The 24316-nt window shown below is 38.2% G+C and overlaps 4 protein-coding genes across 4 annotated transcripts; 3 read left to right on the top strand and 1 right to left on the bottom strand.

The window, feature by feature from the left end:
* Window positions 1-4341: 4341 nt before the first annotated feature.
* LOC308676794 (olfactory receptor 11H6-like) lies at window positions 4342-5280 on the top strand (the record flags this gene model as incomplete). Its single annotated transcript, XM_081342821.1, has 1 exon — window positions 4342-5280. One exon carries the CDS (start codon window positions 4342-4344, stop codon window positions 5278-5280), a length of 939 nt encoding a protein of 312 aa, XP_081198947.1.
* Window positions 5281-10230: 4950 nt separating this feature from the next.
* LOC308676792 (olfactory receptor 11G2-like) lies at window positions 10231-11169 on the top strand (the record flags this gene model as incomplete). The annotated part of the gene is made up of 1 exon (XM_081342820.1): window positions 10231-11169. The coding sequence occupies one exon, from the start codon at window positions 10231-10233 to the stop codon at window positions 11167-11169; it is 939 nt and encodes a 312-aa protein (XP_081198946.1).
* A 5056-nt stretch (window positions 11170-16225) lies between these two features.
* On the bottom strand, window positions 16226-17194 carry LOC308676367 (olfactory receptor 11G2-like; the record flags this gene model as incomplete). The annotated part of the gene is made up of 1 exon (XM_081342177.1): window positions 16226-17194. The coding sequence occupies one exon, from the start codon at window positions 17192-17194 to the stop codon at window positions 16226-16228; it is 969 nt and encodes a 322-aa protein (XP_081198303.1).
* Window positions 17195-22944: 5750 nt separating this feature from the next.
* Window positions 22945-23904, top strand: LOC308676368 (olfactory receptor 11H6-like; the record flags this gene model as incomplete). Its single annotated transcript, XM_081342178.1, has 1 exon — window positions 22945-23904. The coding sequence occupies one exon, from the start codon at window positions 22945-22947 to the stop codon at window positions 23902-23904; it is 960 nt and encodes a 319-aa protein (XP_081198304.1).
* Window positions 23905-24316: the final 412 nt, after the last annotated feature.

The raw sequence follows: 24316 nt of genomic DNA on the forward strand, positions 1-24316 counted from the left end.
TGCCTGGGTCAGAGACTTGATCTTATGTTAGTCACTGGATGCTTTGGAGCCCCAAAAAGAGTGCCATAGCTAGGTGGCAAGCTTGGTTTCTCATGACCTGCCTGGGCAAAATAGTTTGCAATGCAATAAATCCCAAGCTTCCATTGTTCCTAAGTATTTCTCATACAGTATATTCTGCCCTTGGCCTTCAATCCATCTTCATCACCACATTTGCTTCCTTTATCAAAGATGAACATTTGTTGAGATTGAATTACATGCCTTTCTCCTCAAGAGCAGTATTGAATAAATATCTAAGTTCTGCATTTGATTTTTCAATAATTTTAGGTCACGCATATATAGCAAATGACTTTGATTTGAGAGTTGATTTGAAAGTGGTATCGTTGCTGAAATCCATAGTAATGGTGACATTAGAATATTCTTTTTCTAATTTTGACTTCGATGATCCCTTCATTATTAGCAATATCAGATTTGTTTTCCATGCATTTATCAACAATTAAGTAGTTTTGAATGTTTTTACTAAGCCTCTCCCGATCCATCTATGAGGATGAGAATCAAATGCCTTGTTACAGTAAATCTAAGCCATAACAGGTTGCCTTTTCTTTTCTTGGAGATTTTAAGGATAATGTTGTTTTTTGTGCTGCATGGATTTGTGTTAAGTTCTTTTTGTTCAATGAGGGAAAGTGAATTTTCTTTCAAATGAGAATATAGTAAGTTTTCTAGGATCCCTGCGAATAATTAAAATGATGTGAGAAGGCAAATAAAAGATCTATAGGTGTCAGGACGGTGCCCATTTCTTTGTGCCGTATTCTGTGAGATATTTTGGCAAAGCTTGGTCTGTTCTAGGAAAGGTACAGCAGACTTTTCCTTTTGTAGAATGCTGTTCTGAACCAGCCCCTTCTGGCCTTGTAATAAGGCAAACCCCTATTCAGAAAGAAGAGACTGGAGAGCGTCCAAGGCTGAAAAGCGTTTGCCAAGATTTAATAGTCAATTAACAAAACAAGAAACCAAAACTCCGGAACTTGAATCCTCAAGCAGAAGGGTTGCTTTCAGCAACCAGCCCCTCCCCAAACACTCCTTTTATTGAGAGCTCAGGGCGTGGTCTCCCTGTGCCTCCTCCCGAGGAGACCCGCAGCCTTTTTCTGCTTAGTCCTGCTCGACTGCCTCCTGCGTCGGGCGTCCTTGAACAGGGCCAGCTGTGGGTCATCATCCTCCGCACTATCGGGCTCACGCAGCTGAGAGGAGGTCCCCGGCTGGGAGCTCTGCCAAGCCTGCAAGCCATCATCAGCCGGTTCGTCACCCCCACACACCTCCTCCCCCTCATCTGAGTCATCCGATACATCTGAGCCGGGTGCCGAACCCACAGGCTGACCCTGAGTCACAACAAATGCTGCCTCTGATCACTGTGACTTTTTATTAATAATTTTATTAAAGAATATGTTGTGTAGATGCAACTAATGCAAAGTATAACTGCAAAGATAAAAGAGAACTTTTTGAAGGAGAAAGATGTAACTTCCACCTTCATGCCAGCAAGTATAAACAACTTATCGCCGTCTCTTAAAATAAAACAATCTCTTCATTTCATATCTCGCCTCATTCTTCAATAAACATATCTTTAAATTCTCATCCTCCATCTTAGTCAGCAAAAGAGTGAGCATGAGGATCTGTGGTGGTGCAGTGGTTAGAATGCAGTATTCTGACTGCCAGGGGTTCGATCCCTACAGGTCAAGGTTGACTCAGCCTTCCATCCTTCCGAGATCAGTAAAAGGATGGGGGCAATACGCTGACTCTGTAAACCGCTTAGAGAGGGCTGTAAAGCACTGTGAAGCGATATATAAATCCAAGTGCTATTGCTAGAGCTATTAAGGGTTATCAAAAATAATGTTTTATAAACTCAATCTAATAAAGCTGCTTTAATTATTTAATTATTAATTATTATTATTATTAAATTATTAATTGTTTAATTCCTTTTACATTTATATCTCATTTTCCATTATTAAACAAATCCCCCAAATTTCATCATTCAAACCTAATCTTTAAAAATCCAATAACAGTTATCAGAGATAACTCTTTTAACTTTAAACAAATTTAATATTCAGCAAATGAACGGTTTCCTATATAATTCTTATATTTAAACAAAATTTTAAAACATCATCATTTAGTCCTGGTCAGAAAATAATCCATTAAAAATGTCCAGAAATCACATTATCTATTTTGATCTTGATTAAATAAACTAACTTTGTATTCCCTCTCCTTGCTCTTAACAATGTCAATCTTTAGTCCTTTCAAATATTGTCCAAACACTTGGTTTATTTTCATTTTCTCTTTGTCTCTTCTCACAAAATCACTGACAATATTAACAAAGAGAAAACTCCCTTTTTATGACCCTGTAATCCCTTAATTTGGGGTAGAGTCAAGTCAACTGGAAGGAGCTGAGCATTTACTGGCCAGATGCCCTTCCTGATGCCTATGGGGAGTTCACAGCAGATTTTTTTCTTTGCACCTTAGGAAAGAAACATCTTCTACTACCTAGGATTGAATTCTCAATGTTCCAAGTGAAAGGAAAGAGTCTTCACCACTAGATCATTATGCCACTCAATATAAAAAAATATCTTTTGTAGGTCCAATGTAGAAAGGTTAACAGCCAGTTAAATTTGAATATTCAATATTTCACTTCAGGTAATAGAGAAAGGATTGGTGATTATGTTCAGTAATTAATACATACCTTCCCAACAAAGGATTGTGAACTGTGGACCTCTGTCAAACAAGATATGATTGGGAAAGTTTTGTTTCAGATAATGTGTTGAATAAATTATCCCAAGAATATAGGGGAAGCCACAAGAAAAGAAATCAGATGGTAACTAGGCCTTTGACATAGGAAAATCAATAATAAATTTCAAGAAAGCTCTATTCTAACACACACCCTTTGAGATGTAACAATCTAGTCAGTTCATTTATTAGTGGCATGGAGAAAAGTGTGGCAAGAGGAAATCACCTTGACTTTGAAACCTTTTCTAATGCAAGGCCTTTAAAATCACAGAGAAGGAGATGGACATTTTAAATACTCAAAAATGTCAGCAGATAATCGGGTTATGTTCTCAAGAACATCTTACTGAGCCTGATGGAAAAGAGTTGCTGAATGCATGGTGAGAAGACTGCCTTCAAAGGTAGACCATGAAAATACAGCTTCCAAGATTAATTCAGCAATTCAGCCTGTATAACAAAGGAGTATGCTGGATTTGGATATTGGAGATGAGCTGAGAAGGGCTGTTTCACTAAAAGGAACATTTGGGGGCATTAGAATCCCATTTCAAGGTGGGTCTTCTTTTTGGTGAGATGAGCCAGTGTTGTGGTTGCAACTGCCCTTGTTTTCTAATTTGCTGAAAAAAAGAGTATTGTGTGTTCGTGTGTGTGTTGCTTCCTGATAATCACTGGTTTTCACCTTGCTAGCTACAATTTTTATATATTGAGACTTCACATTGAATACTCTTGAGAAATCTGTCCTCCCTTGATTTATCCATTCTCATAGGAAATTTTGTTTTCATGGAATTAAATCTATCCTCAATAGAGCAGTTCCCAAGGAGCTTTTCTTTGTTGGATGAAATTTGTGATTTAAGTTCAGTATGAAGCATATAATCAAACTTCAATCCTTTGTCCCTTCACCAGCAAGTGAAACTCTGCCTGGTTGTAGCTGCTCATCCTGCACTGCTATGGTAAATAAAGATTTCTTAACAAACCAAAGTAGGGTAATGTACTCTCAGAAGATAAATAAGATTTACAAAGATTGGTCTGGGTGGCCCTGGATGGTTTATGGAAAATGCATATTTATTAAAGGAATGAGTCTAGTTGATTACATTGTTAAAAGTGGTGGCTTGGTGGGGAGAAGAAATGAGGATCACTTTAGTCAGTTGTACCAGCTGACCACTAGAATTTGCTTGGATTTTTAAAGAATTCTGCACCAGAATTAATTCTGAAACATATATTTTCTCAGACAAGAATGTATATACAAAATCACAGAATATTAACTTTTTAAATAACCTCAGTGTGAAGACGGGGGGGGGAGATGAGTGAATGAGAGATTTGTAGCAAAAGTAAATACAGCAGGTAACACTTAAACCAACCTATCTCTTTTAGTAGGTATCCAACTTATTACAATCTAAATGACTAATGTATTGCATCATGATCCAACAACTCTACAATAGGACAGACTTCTTTTGGCTGCTATTTCCAAATATTGTTGCCTGCTCTTTCTAATTCATACCATTTCAAAAAAAAAGTTAGATCAAATCTGAGGCTCAAATAGGAAACTTTGGATCAACTGTTACCCTGGGAACTATGCTCTAGATGGAACAGTTTAATGTGTCAACACTGCAGGAATTCATTCTGCTTGGCTTCAGAGTTGGACAACAAGGACGTCTGCTGCTTCTCATCTCATTCACAGTGGTCTATGTCTTCACTTTGGTTGAAAATCTGGTCATCATCTTGGTAGTATCTGAAGATGCTCAGTTGTCTCATCTTCCCATGTACATTTTGCTGAGCAACTTTTCCTGGCTGGAGATCTGTTATGTAAGTGCTACAGTGCCAAGGATGCTCTTTGACCTGTCCTTCCCAGGTGGGGTCATTTCTTTTCATGCCTGCTTCATCCAATTTTATGTCTTCTTCTCCCTTGGCACCACTGAATGCCTCTTCCTCTCAGCCATGGCCTTGGATCGGTACTTGGCCATTTGCTGTCCACTACGGTACACACAAATTATGTCTAAAAAATTCTGTTTCCTCTTGGTGACTCTTTGTTGGATTATTGGCTTTCTCTGCTACATTGCCCCAGCATCCTTGATCTCCAGGTTGTCCTTTTGTGGTCCCAACTCTATTGATCACTATATCTGTGACTCTGGAGGACTTCTAGCCCTAGCTTGTCATCCCCCAGAATCTCTCTCTCTTTTCTGTTATGTCACCAGTTCTACCTTAATTCTAGGCACTTTCCTTTTCATTATGATCTCCTATGTGGGGATTATTTTCACCCTGGCAAAAAAATCTAGTGAAAACACTGGAAAAAAGGGCTTCCAAACAGTGTCTTCTCATCTAGCAGTGGTGACCATTTTTTACGGTTCTGTGGCCACAATGTACATTGGGCACACTGAAAAAAATCGTACTGAGAATATTAAAGTGATGACATTGTTCTACTCGGCTGTTGCCCCTTTGCTTAACCCCTTGATCTATTGTCTCAGGAATAATCAGGTGAAGGGTGCATTGTCTAGGGTCTTGAGAAAGAAGGGAGTTATATAGGGAAATAAAAGCAATTTTAATGAATTGTGTCAGGATCAATCATTAGTTATACTTGCTAGGATACATCAATAGCTGTGAAAGTCAGGAGGCCAACTTCAACTGTGGACAAAGAGGAATAACGAGATATTATACAAATTAATAGCAGGGAACCATTGCAGGGGCATAAAAAGTTAGTAGTAGGGAACCATTAAACTTTAACAGTAATATTAGCCTTAATACCAATACTATTAATTCTTGTAGTTTTAACAGTAGTAGAAATATTAATACCAATAATGCTGATTCTTGCAATTGTTATTTCAAAATAATATTTCAAGAAGGAAGTGATATAAGAACATTTCATTTGCATAGTTTGTCAAACTGTCTATTCTGGAAAACTTTAATAGTTCTTTTGAGTAAGAAATTGTTGAACTTATAACCTTCAAAAGGATACAGTTGATATCAGAAGATGTCAAGAAACACACTATGTTTTTAATACATTGCACTTGTTAATTGATAAAGTACTTGTAATTTATTTTGCACCTAACCTGTATCTACATAACTTGTCAGAATCCATTTATATCACATTTCATAAATGTATGGGTAGAATATTGTGCTTATTCTGGGGATTCTGCCATCCTCTCGATGGTTACTCAGATTGTAGAGGCTGTCTTCAAAGAGAAGGGTAGCTTTTGATCTGGGGGGGGGGACAGGGGGAGAGAGAGATCTGGATTGCATCTCCATTTGCAGCTGAAAAGGAAGAAGCAATAACAATAAGCACAAGGAGAGTTCTCTTTCCCACGAAAGGGCCTGACACCTAAGTAAATGATGTGAGCCTGACCAAATGGATGAGGGGAGGGGGCTGAAATGGGAATGCTTTATATATATAGGGTTGAAATGTAACTCTGTTAGATCCTGTCTTGTATTGCCACAATTGATCTCATCCTAGTAAACTTTTCCTTTTTGGACAAACTTGCATCCAAGAGTTCTTATTTCCTAAGATGTGGATTGAGGTGGGTCCTGACATAACTATTCTGTTTTCTCCTTTTTACCCCCACCTTCTCCTCTACCTCTCCCCAATTTAAATCCTGTCTAGCCAATTTATACATCTAATAAAGTGAACTGCAGTTCATGAAAATGTATGTCCTTTAATACATTTTGTTATTTGATAAAGATTCTTCTATACTCTTTTTCTCTGTGTGTGTCTCTCTCTTGGTTTGCTTTAAAAAACATGTGATTGTCATAAAAGTTTAGGTCAGGATTCAACCAACAAGGCTATTATTGGGTAGCATCCTAAAGAAAAGGCTGTTGGAAGCATGTTTGGAGGGGTTTGTGACAAGCCCCCCCACACCCCCATATTTATCAAGAACAACAAAACACCTCTACCATTGTTGTGAATTTTATGAAGGAAATTCAGAGTTTAGATATGAATTCTGAGTCCAAAATTCTTTCAATCTAAATGTACCACATTCTTCAAGCATGATATTTCCTATCATTCAACTAGTCTAAATATTGAGCATTGTTGTTAATTTTAAGCAAGAACAAAATTGGACATATAACTAGCTCTAGTGCCATCTACTGACTGAACTAGATTGTGACACTGAACTGCAACCAAGTATTTAAGGTTATAGTCAAATATAACTACGTATATTGTGCGAGTTTGATTCTCCATTGGGGATATTTCTAGGATAGATCAACCAATACTTTCTGGGAAAAGAATATTTTTCCATATAAACAGGTATATTCAAACCCCACAAATTCCACAAGGGGGAATTGTGAAAATGCCATAATTGGTACAACTGATCTGTTTGGTCAGGGAGAAAATATATTTACTTTTGGAATAATTAGAAAGCTTTTAAGATTTTATTACTAAAAGAAGAAAAAAGAGAAATGATGATTTATGGATGCAATGATTCAAAAAGATATGAATTAAATAAGGGATTGAAGGGATTTCTAGAATAGTTAAGAGGAGGGTAGTTTGTTTATATCTATTAAAAAGAAGGCTGAAAGTTATTTAGTTCCTGTGTTCAAATTTTTTAATAGTTTATCAAAATATAAAATACAGAAATGCAAAGAAAAATAAAGATAATGGGAAAATAACTCTTTTTTCCTTCTTTGCCTTCTCTCTCTTTTCTCCTTTTTTAAATTTATTCTTTTTCTATATGAAAAAACTGAAACAAAAATTACACACAGAGAGAGAAACAGACAGACAAAATCCAAATCATATAGGTTCCTCTTTCATATGACGCAGTGGCTCAGTGGGTTAGGATGCTGAGCTTGTCGATCAGAAGGTCGGCAGTTCGGTGGGTCGAATCCCGAGTGCCGCGTAACAGAGTGAGCGCCTGTTACTCATCCCAGCTTCTGCCAACCTAGCAGTTCGAAAGCACGTAAAAATGCAAGTAGAAAAATAGGGACCACTATGGTGGGAAGGTAACAGCATTTCGTGCGCCTTTGGCGTCTAGTCATGCCGGCCACATGACCACGGAGACGTCCTCGGACAAGTGCTGGCTCTTCAGCTTTGAAACGGAGATGAGCACGGGCCCCTAGAGTGGGAAACGACTAGCACGCATGTGCGGGGGAACCTTTACCTTTACCTTCATATGATATATTAGGGATTAAATGCTTATCTCATCACCTCTAAAGAATACCTGCCCCTTGTAGAAATTATTTCCACCCATTGTATTTTTCAGTTTTCTGAAGAAGCTTCTTGGATGAGGAGCAAAACATCTTTGTTAAGGAAAAAAACAAAGTCCAGTTGCCTTTTGACAAAGCACCTTTGAGACATCTAGTGGTCAACTTTTCTGAGCTCACAAGTGGAGAGAATGTGTTGTACAGGCGGCAGTCACATTTGAAATGTGACAGAAAAATATTCAGCTGCTAAAATAAAATAATAACAAACACCCAAGTAACTTGCAGACATTTTTCAAGATGCATTTTGCTTCACTGGATGGAAATCAGATATCAGAATGTCCATCCATCCTAACCCTGCATTAGGGATTAAGAACAGGCATTGCTGTTGCCAGGCTAAGAGACTTGGCCTTATATTGGTGTAGCTTTGTTGCCTTTGATCGCTGGATGTCAATCACTCCCCTTGGCCTTTAATCCATCTTCACCAATACATTTGCTTCCTTTAATCACCAAGAATGCATATTTGTTGAGATTGAATTGCATGCCTTTGTCTTCATTCAGGGCAAGAGCAGTGCTGAATAAATATCTAAGCTCTGCATTTGATTTTGCAATAATTTTAGGTCATACTTGCATAGATAATGAGTGCATTATGGTTTTTAATTTGAGAGGTGATTTGAGAGTGGCATCATTGCTGAAATCCTTATTAAACGTGACATTATTCTTTTTCCAATTTTGACCTTGATGATCCCTTCATTATTAGCTATGTCAGGTTTGTTTTCCATGCATTCATCAACGGTTAAGTAGTTGTGAAGGTTTTTACTAAGCCTCTCTCACAGTCATGTCCTGATCCATCTATGAAGATGAAAAACAAATTCCTGTTTACAGTATATCTAAGCCATTCTTGGAGTTTTTTTAAGGATTCTTTTTTTTGTGCTGCATAGATTTGTGTTAAGTTCCTTTTAGTTTAATGAGGGAAATGAATCTACTGAATCTAATCTTAATGGCATGGAGAAAAGTGCGGCAAGAGGAAATCACCTTGACTTTGAATCCTGTTCTAATGCAAAGCTTTAAAGTCATAGAGAAGGAGATGGACATTTTAAACACTTTAAAATGTCAGCTGGATATCGGGTTATGTTCTCAAGAACATCTTACTGAGCCTGATGGAAAAGAGTTGCTGAATGCATGGTGAGAAGACTGACTTCAAAAGTAGACCATGAAAATACAGCTTCCAAGATGAATTCAGCAATTCAGCGTGTATAACAAAGGAGCATGCTGGATCTGGATATTGGAGATAAGCTGAGAAGGGAAGGCTTGTTTCAATAATAGAAAGATTTGGGGGCATTAGAATCCCATTTCAAAGTAGGTCTTCTTTTTGGTGGGATGAACCAGTGTTGTGGTTGCAACTTCCCATTTTTTCTAATTTTCTACAAAAAGTGTTTTATGTTTGTCTGTGGATCCCTGAGAATCACTGGTCTTCACCTTGCCAGTTTCAATCTTTACACATTGAGTCTTCTAGTTGAATACCCATGAGAAACCTGTCCTCTGTTGATTTATTTACTCTCATAGGAAATTTTGTTTTCATGGAATTAAATCTACTCTCAAGAGAGCAGTTCCCAAGAAGGTTTTCTTTGTTGAATGAAATCTGTAGCAACCTTTCTGAAAAAAAATATGATTTAAGTTCAACATGAAACATATAATCAAACTTAAATCCTTTGTCCCTTCACCATCAAGTAAAACTCTGAGCACCAAAACATACTGCCGTGTCCTTGTCTGGTTGGAGCTGCTATGGTACAGAAAGATATCTTAAGAAACCAAAATAGGATGATGTAATTTTAGAAGATAGATTTAGTAAGATTTACTAAGATCTGAAAAATGGTTTGGACTGTTGAGGATAGTTTCTTGAAAAATACAGACTTTATTAAAGGAATGAGTCTTGTTGATTATTTTTTTAAAAAGTAGGGGGCGAGTGGGGAGAAGATGAGAGAATCACTCTGGATCAGTTTCCAATAGACTGTCTGTGTCAGCTAGAATTTGCTGGGATTTTTGAAGAGTATTGCACAAAGAAATGATTCTGAAACATATAATTTCTCAGACAAGAATGTGCATACAAAATGCTAACTAACAGAATACTAACCTTTTAAATAAACTCAGTATGATGCTAGAGGAGAGATGAATGGATGACAGATATCTAGCAAAAGTAAACACAGCAGGTAAGACTTAAACCAACTTATCTCTTTTAATAGGTATTCGACTTATTACAATCTAAATTACTAATAGAGAAATGTATTGCATCATGATCAAATAGGAAGCTTTGGATCAACCATTACTCTGGGAAATGTGCTCTAGATGGAACAGTTTAATGTGTCAACACTGCAGGAATTCATTCTGCTCGGCTTCAGAGTTGGACAACAAGGACGTCTGCTGCTTCTCATCTCATTCACAGTGGTCTACGTCTTCACTTTGGTTGAAAATATGGTCATCATCTTGGTAGTATCTGAAGATGCTCAGTTGTCTCATCTTCCCATGTACATTTTGCTGAGCAACTTTTCCTGGCTGGAGATCTGTTATGTAAGTGCTACAGTGCCAAGGATGCTCTTTGACCTGTCCTTCCCAGGTGGGGTCATTTCTTTTCATGCCTGCTTCATCCAATTTTATGTCTTTTTCTCCCTTGGCACCACCGAATGCTTCTTCCTCTCAGCCATGGCCTTGGATCGGTACTTGGCCATTTGCTGTCCACTACGGTACACACAAATTATGTCTAAAAAATTCTGTTTCCTCCTGGTGGCTTTTTGTTGGATTATTGGCTTTCTCTACTACATTGTCCCAGCATCCTTGATCTCCCGGTTGTCCTTTTGTGGTCCCAACTCTATTGATCACTATATCTGTGACTCTGGAGGACTTCTAGCCCTAGCTTGTCATCCCCCAGAATCTCTCTTTCTTTTCTGCTATGTCATAACTTCTGCCTTAATTCTAGGCACTTTCCTTTTCATTATGATCTCCTATGTGGGGATTATTTTCACCCTGGCAAAAATTTTTAGTGAAAACACAGGAAACAAGGGCTTCCAAACAGTGTCTTCTCACCTAGCAGTGGTGACCATTTTTTACGGTTCTGTGGCCACAATGTACATTGGGCACACTGAAAAAAATCGTACTGAGAATATTAAAGTGATGACATTGTTCTACTCGGCTGTTGCCCCTTTGCTTAACCCCTTGATCTATTGTCTCAGGAATAATCAGGTGAAAGGTGCATTGTCTAGGGTCTTGAGAAAGAAGGGAGTTATATAGGGAAATAAAAGCAATTGTAATAAATTACATCAGGATCAAGTATTAGTCATACTTGTTAGGATAGATCAATAGCTGTGAAAGCGGGGAAGCCAACTTCAACTGTGGGCAAAGAGGAATAATAAGATATTATACAAATTAAATAGCAGGGAACCATTAAATTTTAATAGTAAGGTTGTTTTTAATGCCAATAATACTTATTCTTACAGTTTTAATAGTAACAGTGATATGAATACGAGTAATGCTTATTCTTGCAGTTATTTCCAACTGTAATATTTTAATGAAGACCTAATATCAGAACATTCGAACTGTACCAGAGCTTTTAATGCCCACAGCATATCTCTAATTGACTGTAGGACTATTCCATTGCATGAGAAATTATTGACACCAAATACATCAAATCTCAAGAAACAGAATGGGTTTTTTATACATTACAGTTATTAATTGATAAGGAACTTGTAATCTGTTTTGCATGTAACTTGTATCTGCATAACTAACCTGTCTTCTCCTTTTTAATCCACTCCTTCCCCTCTACCTTTCCCCAGTTTAAGCTCTACTGCTGTCAAGCCACTCTGCATTTAATAAAGTGAACTGCAGCATCATGAAAATATATGTCTTTTAATAAATTTTATTACTTGGAAAAGATGCTTCAAAACTCCTGATATTTTTTTTTGCCATAGGAAGCATGTGATTGTCATAGAAAGTTTAGTTCAGGACACAACCAGCAAGGCTATGGATGGTCTATATTTGGCAGACCTCAAATAGTATAAAGCCCCTTCCAGCCCAATAACTCTATGATCTGTAGATATTGCTTAGCTCTTCCTTGTTCAGTTCCATTGTTTCACCTGATCATAGTTTACTCTTGGGAGATTTCCAAAGGCTACTCTTGCCATTTGTATTTGAAGGAGACAGAGGCTTATGCATTTTGTTCTTTGACAAGTAAAAATGCAGAGGGAAAACACAGGTAATTCTTGACTTACAAACACAGTTAAGTCAAAAAATTATGTTGCTAAGTGAGACATTTGTTAAATGAGTTTTGCCCCATTTTACAACCTTTCTTGCCACAGTTGTTAAGTGAATCACTGGAGTTGTTAAGTTAGTAACGTGGCTGCTAAGTGAATCTGGCTTCCCCCCTGACTTTACTTGTTAGAAGGTTATGAAAGTTGATCAAATGACCCTAGGACATTGCAACCATCATAAATATGAGCCAGTTGCCAAGCATCTGAATTTTGATTACATGACCGTGGGATTCTGCAATGGTCATAAGTATGAAAAATGGTCATAAGTCACTTTTTCAGAGCTGTTGTAACATTGAACAGTCACTAAGTCAACTATTGTAAGTTGAGGACTCTCTGTTCTCATAAGAATGTCAGCGGTGAATTAGGAAAAAAAATACTTGGATTTAAGATAGGAATGGGAAGAACCTTGACTTATTAATTCCTGCATTGCTAGGAACTGGATATATATTATGCAAACATTTTTACTTATCATACAGCATTACCCCCATCACCACCAGCCCAAGCAACAATTGTAATAGACAATGATTACCATTATTATTCCTGCAGAATGGAAACTGAATTTAAATCACACTCAACATGGAATTAATGATTAGGACAATTAGTAGCATATATCCCTGTAATAAGGAAAAAGGCGCCCTTTGGGTCGAATCATCTCTTTCACTGAGTTACCTCAGTTCTGAGGTAACCCAGGCTGGGGGTGAATAGCAATTGGCAAAGTAGGTCTCCATGCTGCCACCTCTTCTTGGTAAACCGAGTTTCTTCCTTCCCCACCAGCCTTCTGGGAACCAGGAGAAGATTGAAGGGGTGACCCTCATCCCACCATGGATCTAACTAAATACAGAAGAAAAACTCAAACTCAAAATTTGGGGAATCTGCGGCTCAACCAAGCTGAGGCAGGTGCCACAAGGCCATTGGTCTGTTCCAGAATTGAAACAAAAAACCAACTTTATTAAAGGCACCAAAAGAAAGCAACTTTCCATTCACACAACGTCCTGTTTCAATATAAAAAAAACCTAATTCTAACCCAATTCTAAACAGAGCTAAACTATTCCATTTCTAGCCTTGCCTGAGGCCATCCCTCATCCAGGACTCCATCCAACTCCCTCACAAAAGAAGTCCAAAACGTTTCCCGCCAAAACCCAATGAAAACCCCTTTCTTTTCTTCAATTGGCTGTCAGGGGTCATGTGACTCCCTCTGAGTATATCAGGCTTTCCTCACTACAGCCACAATGAAACTTAAGGCAGCTAACATAATGTAAAGATAAAGAAGAATCCAAGTAACATACTAAGAGAACAGTTTAAAATGTGGAGTCTTGGAATTGGGACGAGTTGTACATTTTAGTTCAATATGTAACTAGTTTGCAGTGTTATTTTGCCAGGTGGTTGCCCCTTTGCAAAGGATACATGCTTTCAATCCAATTAAAGTGGGAATATTTTTAGGAAAGTAAATATTGCTTTAGCATACCCTACCCCATAGTGCAATTGTAAATGAACCAAATATTGGAGAACAGGCTACTTCTCTTTATTGCTGTTTCCTTGAAAGGAAATCAAGACAGGATCACCTTGGGTTTGGAATAAAAAAATTTTGGGGAAATAAAGAGCACATGACATTATGGATTATTGCAGCTAACACAGAACCTGAAGAAAGCAGGATCCATGCCATGTGGGAAGAAGACATGCAGAACAATCCTCAGAAATATTGTTTTATTGGCAAACAGCATTTTTTTGATAATCAACAGGCTGCCAAAACTGAAATGCTAGTGCATACAATGGGCATTTCCATGGTAGCACACACATTCAGGAATACACCTGAAGTTTCCCTCTTGTAAACCTACAATAAAGTCCTTTGGGCTCTTTGCTTGATTGTCCTAAAGGTGTTTTTCCAAAAGACAACTGGACTTTCTTGTTTTTTTTTCTTTGAAAACAGTTCTGAAGAACTGAACTGAAGAACTGAACTGAACTGTAAAACTGAAGAAGCTTCTTGGATGAGAAGCGAAATGTTTTCAAAGAAAAAAACCCAAGAAAGTCCAATTGTCTTTTAGAAAAACACCTTTGGGACAACCATGACCTGGATGATTGAGAAGCTCCATAGATACTCTTTACCTGATTGGTCCTGCAGGGAAAGGACCATGTCAGGCACTCAGAAGGAAATTGTCCTTCCTGAATTATGATGAAGTCCTTGGGCAGAATCTTCCCAAGGGGAAAAGATGGGTTAAATCCTACTGAGGTGTGGAAAGGGAATGTTTTTGAAGAGAAGAGACTTTCCATGCATTTGCTCTGCTCTTTTGCCTGGAGCACGAGGCTCTGATGGTGGATATTGTGGGAGGATAGAAAAGGATGGAGGATTTAGTATATTATTTCTAAGCTTCTACTGCCAGCAATGCAGAGAGGTCACGTAACAAAACAACAGGATCTGACTTGAGTACAATACATTACACTTTGATTTCAGTAGGTCTATTGGTGAGACTGCCTCAGGCTCTTAGCAAAAATGCTGGGTTGGGAGCTATGTTAGGATTTTGCAAGGGATCCTGGATGGACAGGAGACTTTGTACTCAGGCTGTGTTAAGATTTTGCAGGGGGATCGTGGAAGGGAAAGTAATTTAGAAAATCTTTAGAGCAATGCAGTTTTTCTGTGGGTGAAGGAAGGATGGGCTCAAATGTTTTCTGCAACATATCTCTGAGTCAATGGTGGAAGCCAGAAAAATATGTCGATGAGCAGTGCTTTTTTTTGTAAAAGAAAAAGGTGCTGGAACTCACACGTCATACAACCTGCCTTGCCTATACTACAAGGTTCCATCCAAAAAAGGTGCCAGAACTCTGTTCTGGGCGTTCTATGACAAAAAAGCCCTGTTGATGAGAAATGCTTTTTAAATATGATATTGGTATAATAATAACTCAAGGAGAAAACCATATTACAGTAATTTGCCAATAGAGAAAACCATGGTTATTGTGGAATGGGAAAGAAGCTATTTCAATCCCAGCATTCCTATTACCATTAGTCTCCCCCAGCCCTCTCTCTCTCACACACAAAGAGAAATTGCTATATTTGCAAGTAGATTTCAAGTAGCCAAGAATAAATGTACCATAGAGATTTTTTTTATGCTCACAGTAAAACAAAGGAGCATATTTTCCAAGTCTAGGAGAATTAGTCAAAATATCATAATAAAACAGATAATCATTTCTCCTTTTTTTAAGCAAAGAAATATTTCTGCCCAGGTATTCAATTCAATTTTACACACTGCATCCAGAATAATGGAAGGTATTCTTCATGCAGTCTCGTCTACTTTATCCATTTCTTCCTTGGTGAAATAAGGGACGTGGTGATTCAGTGGGTTAGGACGCTGAGCTTGTCGATCAGAAGGTCGGCAGTTTGGCGGGTCGAATCCCGAGTGCCGCGTAACAGAGTGAGTGCCTGTTACTTGTCCCAGCTTCTGCCAACCTAGCAGTTCGAAAGCACGTAAAAATGCAAGTAGACAAATAGGGACCACTACGGTGGGAAGGTAACAGCGTTTCGTGCGCCTTTGGCGTCTAGTCATGCCGACCACATGACCACGGAGACGTTCTCGGACAAGCGCTGGCTCTTCGGCTTTGAAACGGAGATGAGCACTGGCCCCTAGAGTCGGAAACGACTAGCACGCATGTGCGGGGGAACCTTTACTTTTACCTTAAGTATTGCCATCCAGAATTGATTAAGGTGTTTCTGATCCAGCTTTAACACCATCTATTAGGAAAGGACTGAAGAAGCTTCTTGGGTGAGAAGTGAAATTTCTTCAAGGAAAAATAAAGAAAGTCCAGTTGCCTCTTGAAAAAAGCATCTTTGAGACAATCATGACCTGGATGACTGAAAATCTCCATGGACACTATTAGGAAAGTCACATATTTTGAACCAATGAGACAATCGGGACAATTTGCATTTTCTTCTCTGTATCACATGTTCAGAGAGTCCATGAGTCTTAGATCTTTTATACTTTCAGACCAATCAGACCCTTTCTTTTCCCTAAATGAATTAAGAAGAATTTGGATTTTTTCCCCAGTCAGGTTTACTGGATTTCCACTGTGATCTTTTTCAGCAGAAATCTTATCATTCTTCTGAGCAACTTGCTCAGTGTCTCTTTCACCTTGTCATTCCTCAGACAGTAAATCAAGGGATTGAGAAATGGTGTGACAGCAGTATAGAAGACTGTAGTCGCCTTACTAATGTTTGGGTGGCTTTCACCATGTGGAATTATATACATTGCTCCTACAGTACCGTAAAAAAGTGTCACCACCAAGAGATGCATAGAGATGGTAGAGAAGCCCTTTCTGCACCCACTTTTGCTGAAGGATTTCATCAAAGTGTAGATCACATTACCGTAGGAGAATATCACAAAGAAGAAACTGACTAAAAACATAGTTTGCATGCTAATTTGCATGACTAGTGGAGCTTTCCCAAGAGGAGGACAAGCTAAGGAAAGAATTGGCACAGGATCACAGACAAAGTGGTCAATGCTGTTGTCTCCACAAAAGGACAATTTGGAGATCAAAACAACTGGGAGAAGGAATCCTAAAAAGCCAACCAACCAACATCCAACTATCAATCTATAGCAGAAATTTGGGGACACAATATTGGGATAATGCAAGGGATGACAGATGGCTAAATAGCGATCTAAGGCCATGGCTGAGAGGAAGGAAAATTCAGTGTTGCCAAGTGAGAAGAAAATATAAAATTGGAAGAAGCAGGCATGGAAGGAGATGACCTGGTTTTGGGTTGCCAAATCGAAAAGCAAGCGAGGAATACTGGTGGTTACATAGCAGATCTCCAGCCAAGAAAAATTGCTCAGCAAGATGTACATGGGGAGTTGGCTCAACTGACCATCTATATGGACCACAGTGATGATGGTGCTATTTTCCACCAAAGTGAGCACATAAAGGATAATCAAGAAAGCAAAGAGCAGGAATTGTTTCTCCTGATCCATTCCAAATCCCAGCAAAATGAATTCCTGGACTCCAGTCCCATTGGTCAACTCCATCTAGAATCATATATGAGAATTGCTCTTATATAAAGATACATTTGTTATTATCTCAGATGTCTATCAGATTAGCTTGAAAGAAAACATAAATTCATGAATGTGAACAGTTACTGTATGTCCATTTAACAATCAGTTGCCATATTTTTCTACAAATTGCCAGAAACTATAGAGCTCTACTATATCTTTGCTAATGTCCAGCAAAGAAGATGGATTGTTCCAATATTTATCTGCATCATATAGATGCATGACACTTTGAAAAAAGGTTGCTCTAAAGTTTAATTATAATATTTGAAAAGCACTGGGTTTTCTTCCAGAAGCTAGAAAGGTGTGTTTAAAGGTTACTTAAAAAAACAATATGAAACAATAACAGAACAAACATTAGCATTCAAGAATCAAGATCAACTAATGTATCAAACCTGTTTTGTCCTGTTACCAAAAACAATACCGTATGATTACAGATTATATTTCATCTTTACTTTGAAAGCATTTGCTGATGCTTCTGACACTTAATTCCCACAGAAAACAGTGGATATTGGATATTATCGCCTCTAGATGAGATGGGTGGCCCATAGATCAAACAAACAAACAAACAAACCAAGTTTTCCCATTGAAAGGCTTTTTAATCTTTTCTTTCAAATCGAAGAGAATGGTATTTTCATTAAACTCTAAAGCTCTGGGAAGCCTTTTAACTAATTTTCTCTGTACCTTGTTCTGATTTATGATGCTTGCATATTTGATCCTTGATTATTTTATTGCCTTTGGAAAGTTGGTAGCTATTTAGCTATTTTTCATGCGAAGGGTGGTTTGGCTTGGTGGGTGCGGTGGGAGGGATGGAAGAAGTGAGGGAGAAAAGCAAAACTACAGGAATCCACCTGCCTCTGCCCCAAAGACACCTTGTACATTATAAATACGGTCAGCAGCATTTATCAACACCATTCCTTTGGCAGGATGGGATGAGCAAGCTTTATGCTGGTATAACTTTCTTCCAGTGTCAGTTGCCACTTTTATGCTTGCTTGTGCTTTGCTGCCATGTGGTGACAGGTTGCTACGAACTGTGGGGATGGGGAATGAAGGGGGAAGAGGCTTGGGGAAAATGAAAGTAAGTGCTGTATTTCCTTGAGACACTGCCTCAAGGTCACCCAGTTGGAAGAAGGACGGAGCCACATAATAATAATAATAATAATAATAATAATAATAATAATAATAATAATAATAATAATAATAATAATAATAATAATAAGAATAAGAATAAGAATAAGAATAAGAATAATAATAATAATAAGAAGAAGAAGAAGAAGAAGAAGAAGAAGAAGAAGAAGAAGAAGAAGAAGAAGAAGAAGAAGAAGAAGAAGAAGAAGAAGAAGAAGAAGAAGAAGAAGAAGAAGAAGTTGGAAGGGACCTTGGAGGTCATCTAGTCCAATCCCCTGCTCAGGCAGGAAACCCTATACCATTTCAGACAAATGGCTGTCCAGTCTCTTCTTAAAAACTTCTGGTGTTGGAGCATTCACCACTTCTGGAGGCAGGTTGTTCCACTGGTTAATTGTTCTAACTGTCAGGAAGTTTCTCCTTAGTTCTAGGTTGCTTCTCTCCTTGACTAGTTTCCATCCGTTGCTTCTTGTCCTGCTTTCAGGTACTTTGGAGAATAGCTTGGCTCCCTCTTCTTTGGGGCAGCCCCTGAGATATTGGAACACTGCTATCATGTCACCCCTCACCCTTCTCTTCGTTAAACTACACATACCCAATTCCAGCAACCGTTCCCTATATGCTTTAGCTTCCAGTCCCCCAATCATCTTTGTTGCTCTTCTCTGTACCCTTTCTAGAGTCTCGACATCTTTTTTACATCATGGTGACCAAAACTGGATGCAGTATTCCAGGTGTGGCCTTAGCAAGGCATTGTAAAGTGGTATTAGTACTTCACTTACCAAACAGGGCTTAGACTGACCATTATGAAAACATCTTGCCTGAGTCTGATTGGTTACACTGTGGTGGACAATGAGGGAGGGAAAAGTAGAATAGGAATTTTGGAGTGGATTCTCAGTTCTGGCTTTGCACTACTGCACTACTTGATCTCTAATAAACTATACCTTTGTCAAAAAATGGAGCCAAGGATCATTTCTATTTAAGTTGAGGCAGATCTGACAGCCAATTCAACTGGGGGATCACACTTAAACTCAATTGTAACAAACAGCTCTAAAGGTACATTAGTATTATGTTTATAAAATCCACACATGCATTTCCCATGCTCACATATTCTATTGCCAGATATTTCACATTCTCCTGCGTATTCTCAGCAAGTTGTATTAATAGCCAATCCCTGTCATTCTTTTCTTGTTTTGCATACTATTGCTATGACTTTTACTACTTAGTTTGTCAGTGGTTATTCCTAAATATTTATAACAGGTGGAAATTTGAACAGTAAGTCATAAAATAAATTTTTCCTGATTTAGGAGATACCGTATATTACCCTTGAGTATGTTACCTTCTTAAAGGGCAGACATATTTTTTTCTGCGGACTTATACAGAATCCTGAAAAATTCTATTGTGCTTTCAAAAATAACAGAGGTACTCTGCTCATACATTGCAAAAACATTTTTTATGAATTATTATGTATGTCAATGGCATAGTTTTATAAGCTTTGCAGATCCTGATTTCAAATTCATTTATGGGTGAGTGGACATTTGTACTCAGTTTAAACCATTATATTAGAAGGAGTCCTCGACTTACAATCTCAATGGAGCCAAAATTTATGTTGCAAAATGAAACAGTTGTTAACTGAGTTTTGCCCCATTTTACAACCTTTCTTGCCACAGTTGTTAAGTGAATCACTGCAATTGTTAAGTTAGTAACACAGTTACTAACTTCCCCATTGACTTTGCTTGTCAGAAGGTCACAAAGTGATCATACGATGCTGAGACAATGGAACTGTCATAAGTTCATGCCAGTTGCCAAGCTTCTACATTTTCATCATGAAATCACGGGAATGCTGCAACAGTTCGTAAGTGTGAAAAATAGTCATATGTCACTTTTTTCAGTGACACTGTAACTTCGAAAGGTCATTAAACATAGTGTCAGGGACTTAATGCTTAATTTTACTTACATTATTTTATTAATAACAACATAAAGTTAATAGCAACAATCAACTACCAACTCAGACAAAAAAATCAAACAAACAACAGCCTAATCAAGGAACTACTAAGAACACTTCCACTAACACTGACCGTGCAAACCAATACTATATAAACAGAGAACAAATCCTAAATTCTTCTAACCCTAACCGTCATCCTAGCTGGGTAATGAAATATCTGCAAGAAAGCCATCAAGTTCAGAGAACATAAAGCACTCCACAATTCAACCCTGGAATTAAAATATTCACTTCTATTGGTGTTCTCCCTGAACCATGAAAAAAAGAGAGTACAAAGGGTAGGATAAACAGATGAAACAATGCCCATAACTACTACAAGGATAAGAAAAGTCTGGAAAGCTCATATATTTAGATCTAGGATGCAATTATATTCATTGCAAGGCAAATATCTGTTGGCGATATTCAGAATGGAATTTGTGCCCAATATAATTGATTATATAGCACCAGATCTCATGAATTATAGAGAAAGCCTTTACTGATCAGTTGTGGACCTCTTATACTTTTACTTTGCATTTTTTGGTTCATAAAATCGCATTTCCATTAAACCCAGTAAGCAATCCCTACTGGAAGTGATGGGTGACAAATCTTTTGAATTTCAGGATATCTAGTATATCCGTTTTGCAATTTTTTACTGGCAGGTTTGCAAAGAGGTTCCAATGGCGTTTCTAATCAAAATTTCTTACTCATCCTTAGTTCCAAAGGTCCTCTGTCTCTCTGTATGTGTGCGTATACCTTTTGCTGTACATTTCAGCAGCAAAATGTGTGAACAGGGGTCATGCAGGAAAAATCAAGCTGCGCTTTGCAGAATAATATAGAGACAAATGGCAATCTCCTTATACCTCCCTGAATATATAGTGGAGAATGATGAATAGTTAATGAAGTAGGAAAAGATGATTAGGGGACTGGAAGCTAAAACATACAAAGAACGGTTGTAGGAATTGGCTATGTCCTGTTAAACGAAAAGAAGGACTAAGGATGATATAATAGCAGTGTTCCAATGTCTAAGGGGCTCCCACAAAGAAGAAGAGGTCAACCTATTTTCAAAGTACCAGAAGGCAGGACATGAAGCAATGGATGGATACTAATCAAGGACACAGCCAACCTAGAACTAAGGCGAAATATCCTAACAGTGGGAACAATTAACCAGTGAAACAGCTTGCCTTCAGAAGTTGTGGGTGCTCAAACACTGGAGTTTCTTAAGAAGAGACTGGACAGCCACTTGTCTAGAATGGTATAGGGTCTCCTGCTTGAACAAAGGGTTGGACTAGAACAGTGGCCCCCAACCTTTTGGGCACCAGGGACTGGTTCCGTGGAGAGAGGTTTTTCCATGGACCAGAGGGGGTGTGATTTCATGTATTGCCTGCATCCCGCGGATGGGGCTTCGCTTGTTTGTGTGGCCCAGTTTCTGGCATGCTGCAAACTGGGACAGGTCTACAGACCGGGGATTGGGGACCCCTGGACTAGAAGACCTCCAAGGTCCCTTCCAACTCTGCTATTAAAACTTCCTTAGATATTTTCTTCAAAAGATAGGTTTGAGGTAAGGTTGGTATAAATAGAATTCTTTCTCCCAAGATTATGTTATTTCATTGCAAATTGGCCTTGCATATTCCCAAGTTCCATTTCCAGATAATGATAAAGGTCATCTGGGAGAATCTTTCTACAATATTTCAGCTCTTACTTATTACACATACATAAGGAGCCTTTCTACTATCAATCTCACAGTATGATTTTATTCTGCATCAGTCTTCTAGACAAGTACCAATAATATACAGCAACCAATGTTTGTAATGAGCTTACTGTCGTAGAGAACAATATTTTTACTCTGCTAAGGTATGAAACTTGAAATTCTATTTATGAGAACTGTTGGGTAGGAAGAAGAGATAAATGAACTATAATGTGGGTGACATTTCCACTTAAATCTTTAATGTCTTTGGCACATTCCCATCATATGTCAAGAGCCGAAGAGATTTTCATAGCTTTCCCATTTGTTGTATTGACACAAAGTGTCAAACAACACCTAGCTACCCAGTTTGTTATGACAGTTAATAGCACATTCAAAAAAAAGAAGGAAGGTTATAAAATTACATAAATAAAATAAATAAAGCATAAAGCATGTTTCTTGTTCTGCAGATATCAAGCACCATGGTACTGTTCTATTCTTCAATGGACTTTGTTATGAGTATCTAACCTCATTATTTTAATTGTCAATGTGAGGCATAACATTGAGTTAGGTTTATGATATATAAAATAATTACATCGCAGCCCAAGGTATGGCTATAATGACTAGATAAAACTTTTGAAGCTCAAATATTTTGGCCACCAAATGAGAAGAGAGGACTCACTGGAGAAGAAGCTGATGTTGGGAAAGATGGAAGACAAAGGAGAAGAGGATGACAGAGGGTAAGATGGTTAGATAGCATCATCAATGCAGTGGGTGTGCATTTGGCCAGACTCAAGGGGACAGTGGAGAACAGGGAAGCCTGGCTTGCTGTGATCCATGGGTTGATGAAGAAATGAACCTTATTTAGCAACTGAACAACAACATATAAATCTTTTAATTTTTTTAGAAGCATTTTTATGAGATAGTGTTTTTATTATATGATTCCAGATGGAGCTGACCAATGGGACTGCAGTCCAGAAATTCATTTTGCTGGGATTTGGAATGGATCAGCAGAAACGCCTCTTGCTACTTGTTTTCTTGATTATCCTTTATGTTTTAACATTGGTTGAAAACAGCACCATTATAACCCTGGTCTGTCGAGATAACCATCTGGGTCAGGTTCCCATGTATATCCTGTTGAGCAACTTTTCCTGGCTGGAGATGTGTTATGTGACCACCACAATTCCTCGCATGCTTTTTGACCTTGCGACCCATAACCAGGTTATCTCTTTCCATGCTTGCTTCCTCCAGTTCTACCTCTTGTTCTCTCTTGGTACCACTGAATTCTTCTTCCTCTCAGCCATGGCTTTAGATCGATACTTAGCCATCTGCCACCCACTGCATTACCAGATCATCATGTCCCCACATTCTTGTTATATTCTGGTAGCTACTTGTTGGATCCTTGGTTTCCTGGGCTATATCACGCCTGTTGTTTTCCTCTCTAAGTTATCCTTCTGTGGACCTAACATTATCGATCATTTTTTGTGTGACCTCATTCCCCTTCTGTCCTTGGCTTGTCCACCACTTGGAAAAGCTCCTTTGATTTGTCAAATTATTATGAACATTCTATTTTTAAGCAATGTTATATTTGTTATGCTATCCTATGGCATTGTGATTTACACCTTGATGAAATCCTGCAGTAAAGGGAATTCTAGGAAGGGCTTCAACACTATATCTGTGCATCTTTTAGTGGTGACCCTTTTCTACAGCACAGTAGGTGCAATGTACCTAATTCCAGCTGGAGAAAGCCATTTAAAGATTAATAAGACAATAACACTCTTCTATGTTGCCATCATACCTTTTCTTAACCCCTTGATCTACTGCCTGAGGAACAATCAGGTGAAGGAGGCACTGCACAGATTATTGATAGAAGTATCAGGCTTGATAATGTCAACAATCACAGTGTAAAAAAGATCAATGTCTCCGGGTGGTAAAAAAAATCCAAGTTACGTTTACTTTTCTACATACATGAGAGAGGATGTAGCCCTGAATTCATACAATTTCCCTCCTTATTTCTCCTCAACTGTCTCACACAAAAATCAATGCAAAATCCTACATTTTCCTTGACAAGTTGGTTCCAAGGAAATGAGTTACTACTTGGCTGTTGGATGGCTGTGACAATAGACTCTAAATAAATCACTCCACTCTTAATTTGCAACACTTCTTATCTTGCGGTAATTCAGCATGAGAATTATTTTATTTGAAAAGAAAAATTGGTCTAGACCAATTTTCTTTTCCAGCATGAGTTAAATGGGGAACATCTAGATTAAACTATTTGTCTACAATGAAATTAATCTTTGCCAACCATATTACTATTTGC

Source organism: Vipera berus (assembly GCF_964194415.1).
Source record: "Vipera berus genome assembly, chromosome: W".
NCBI lineage: Eukaryota > Metazoa > Chordata > Lepidosauria > Squamata > Viperidae > Vipera > Vipera berus.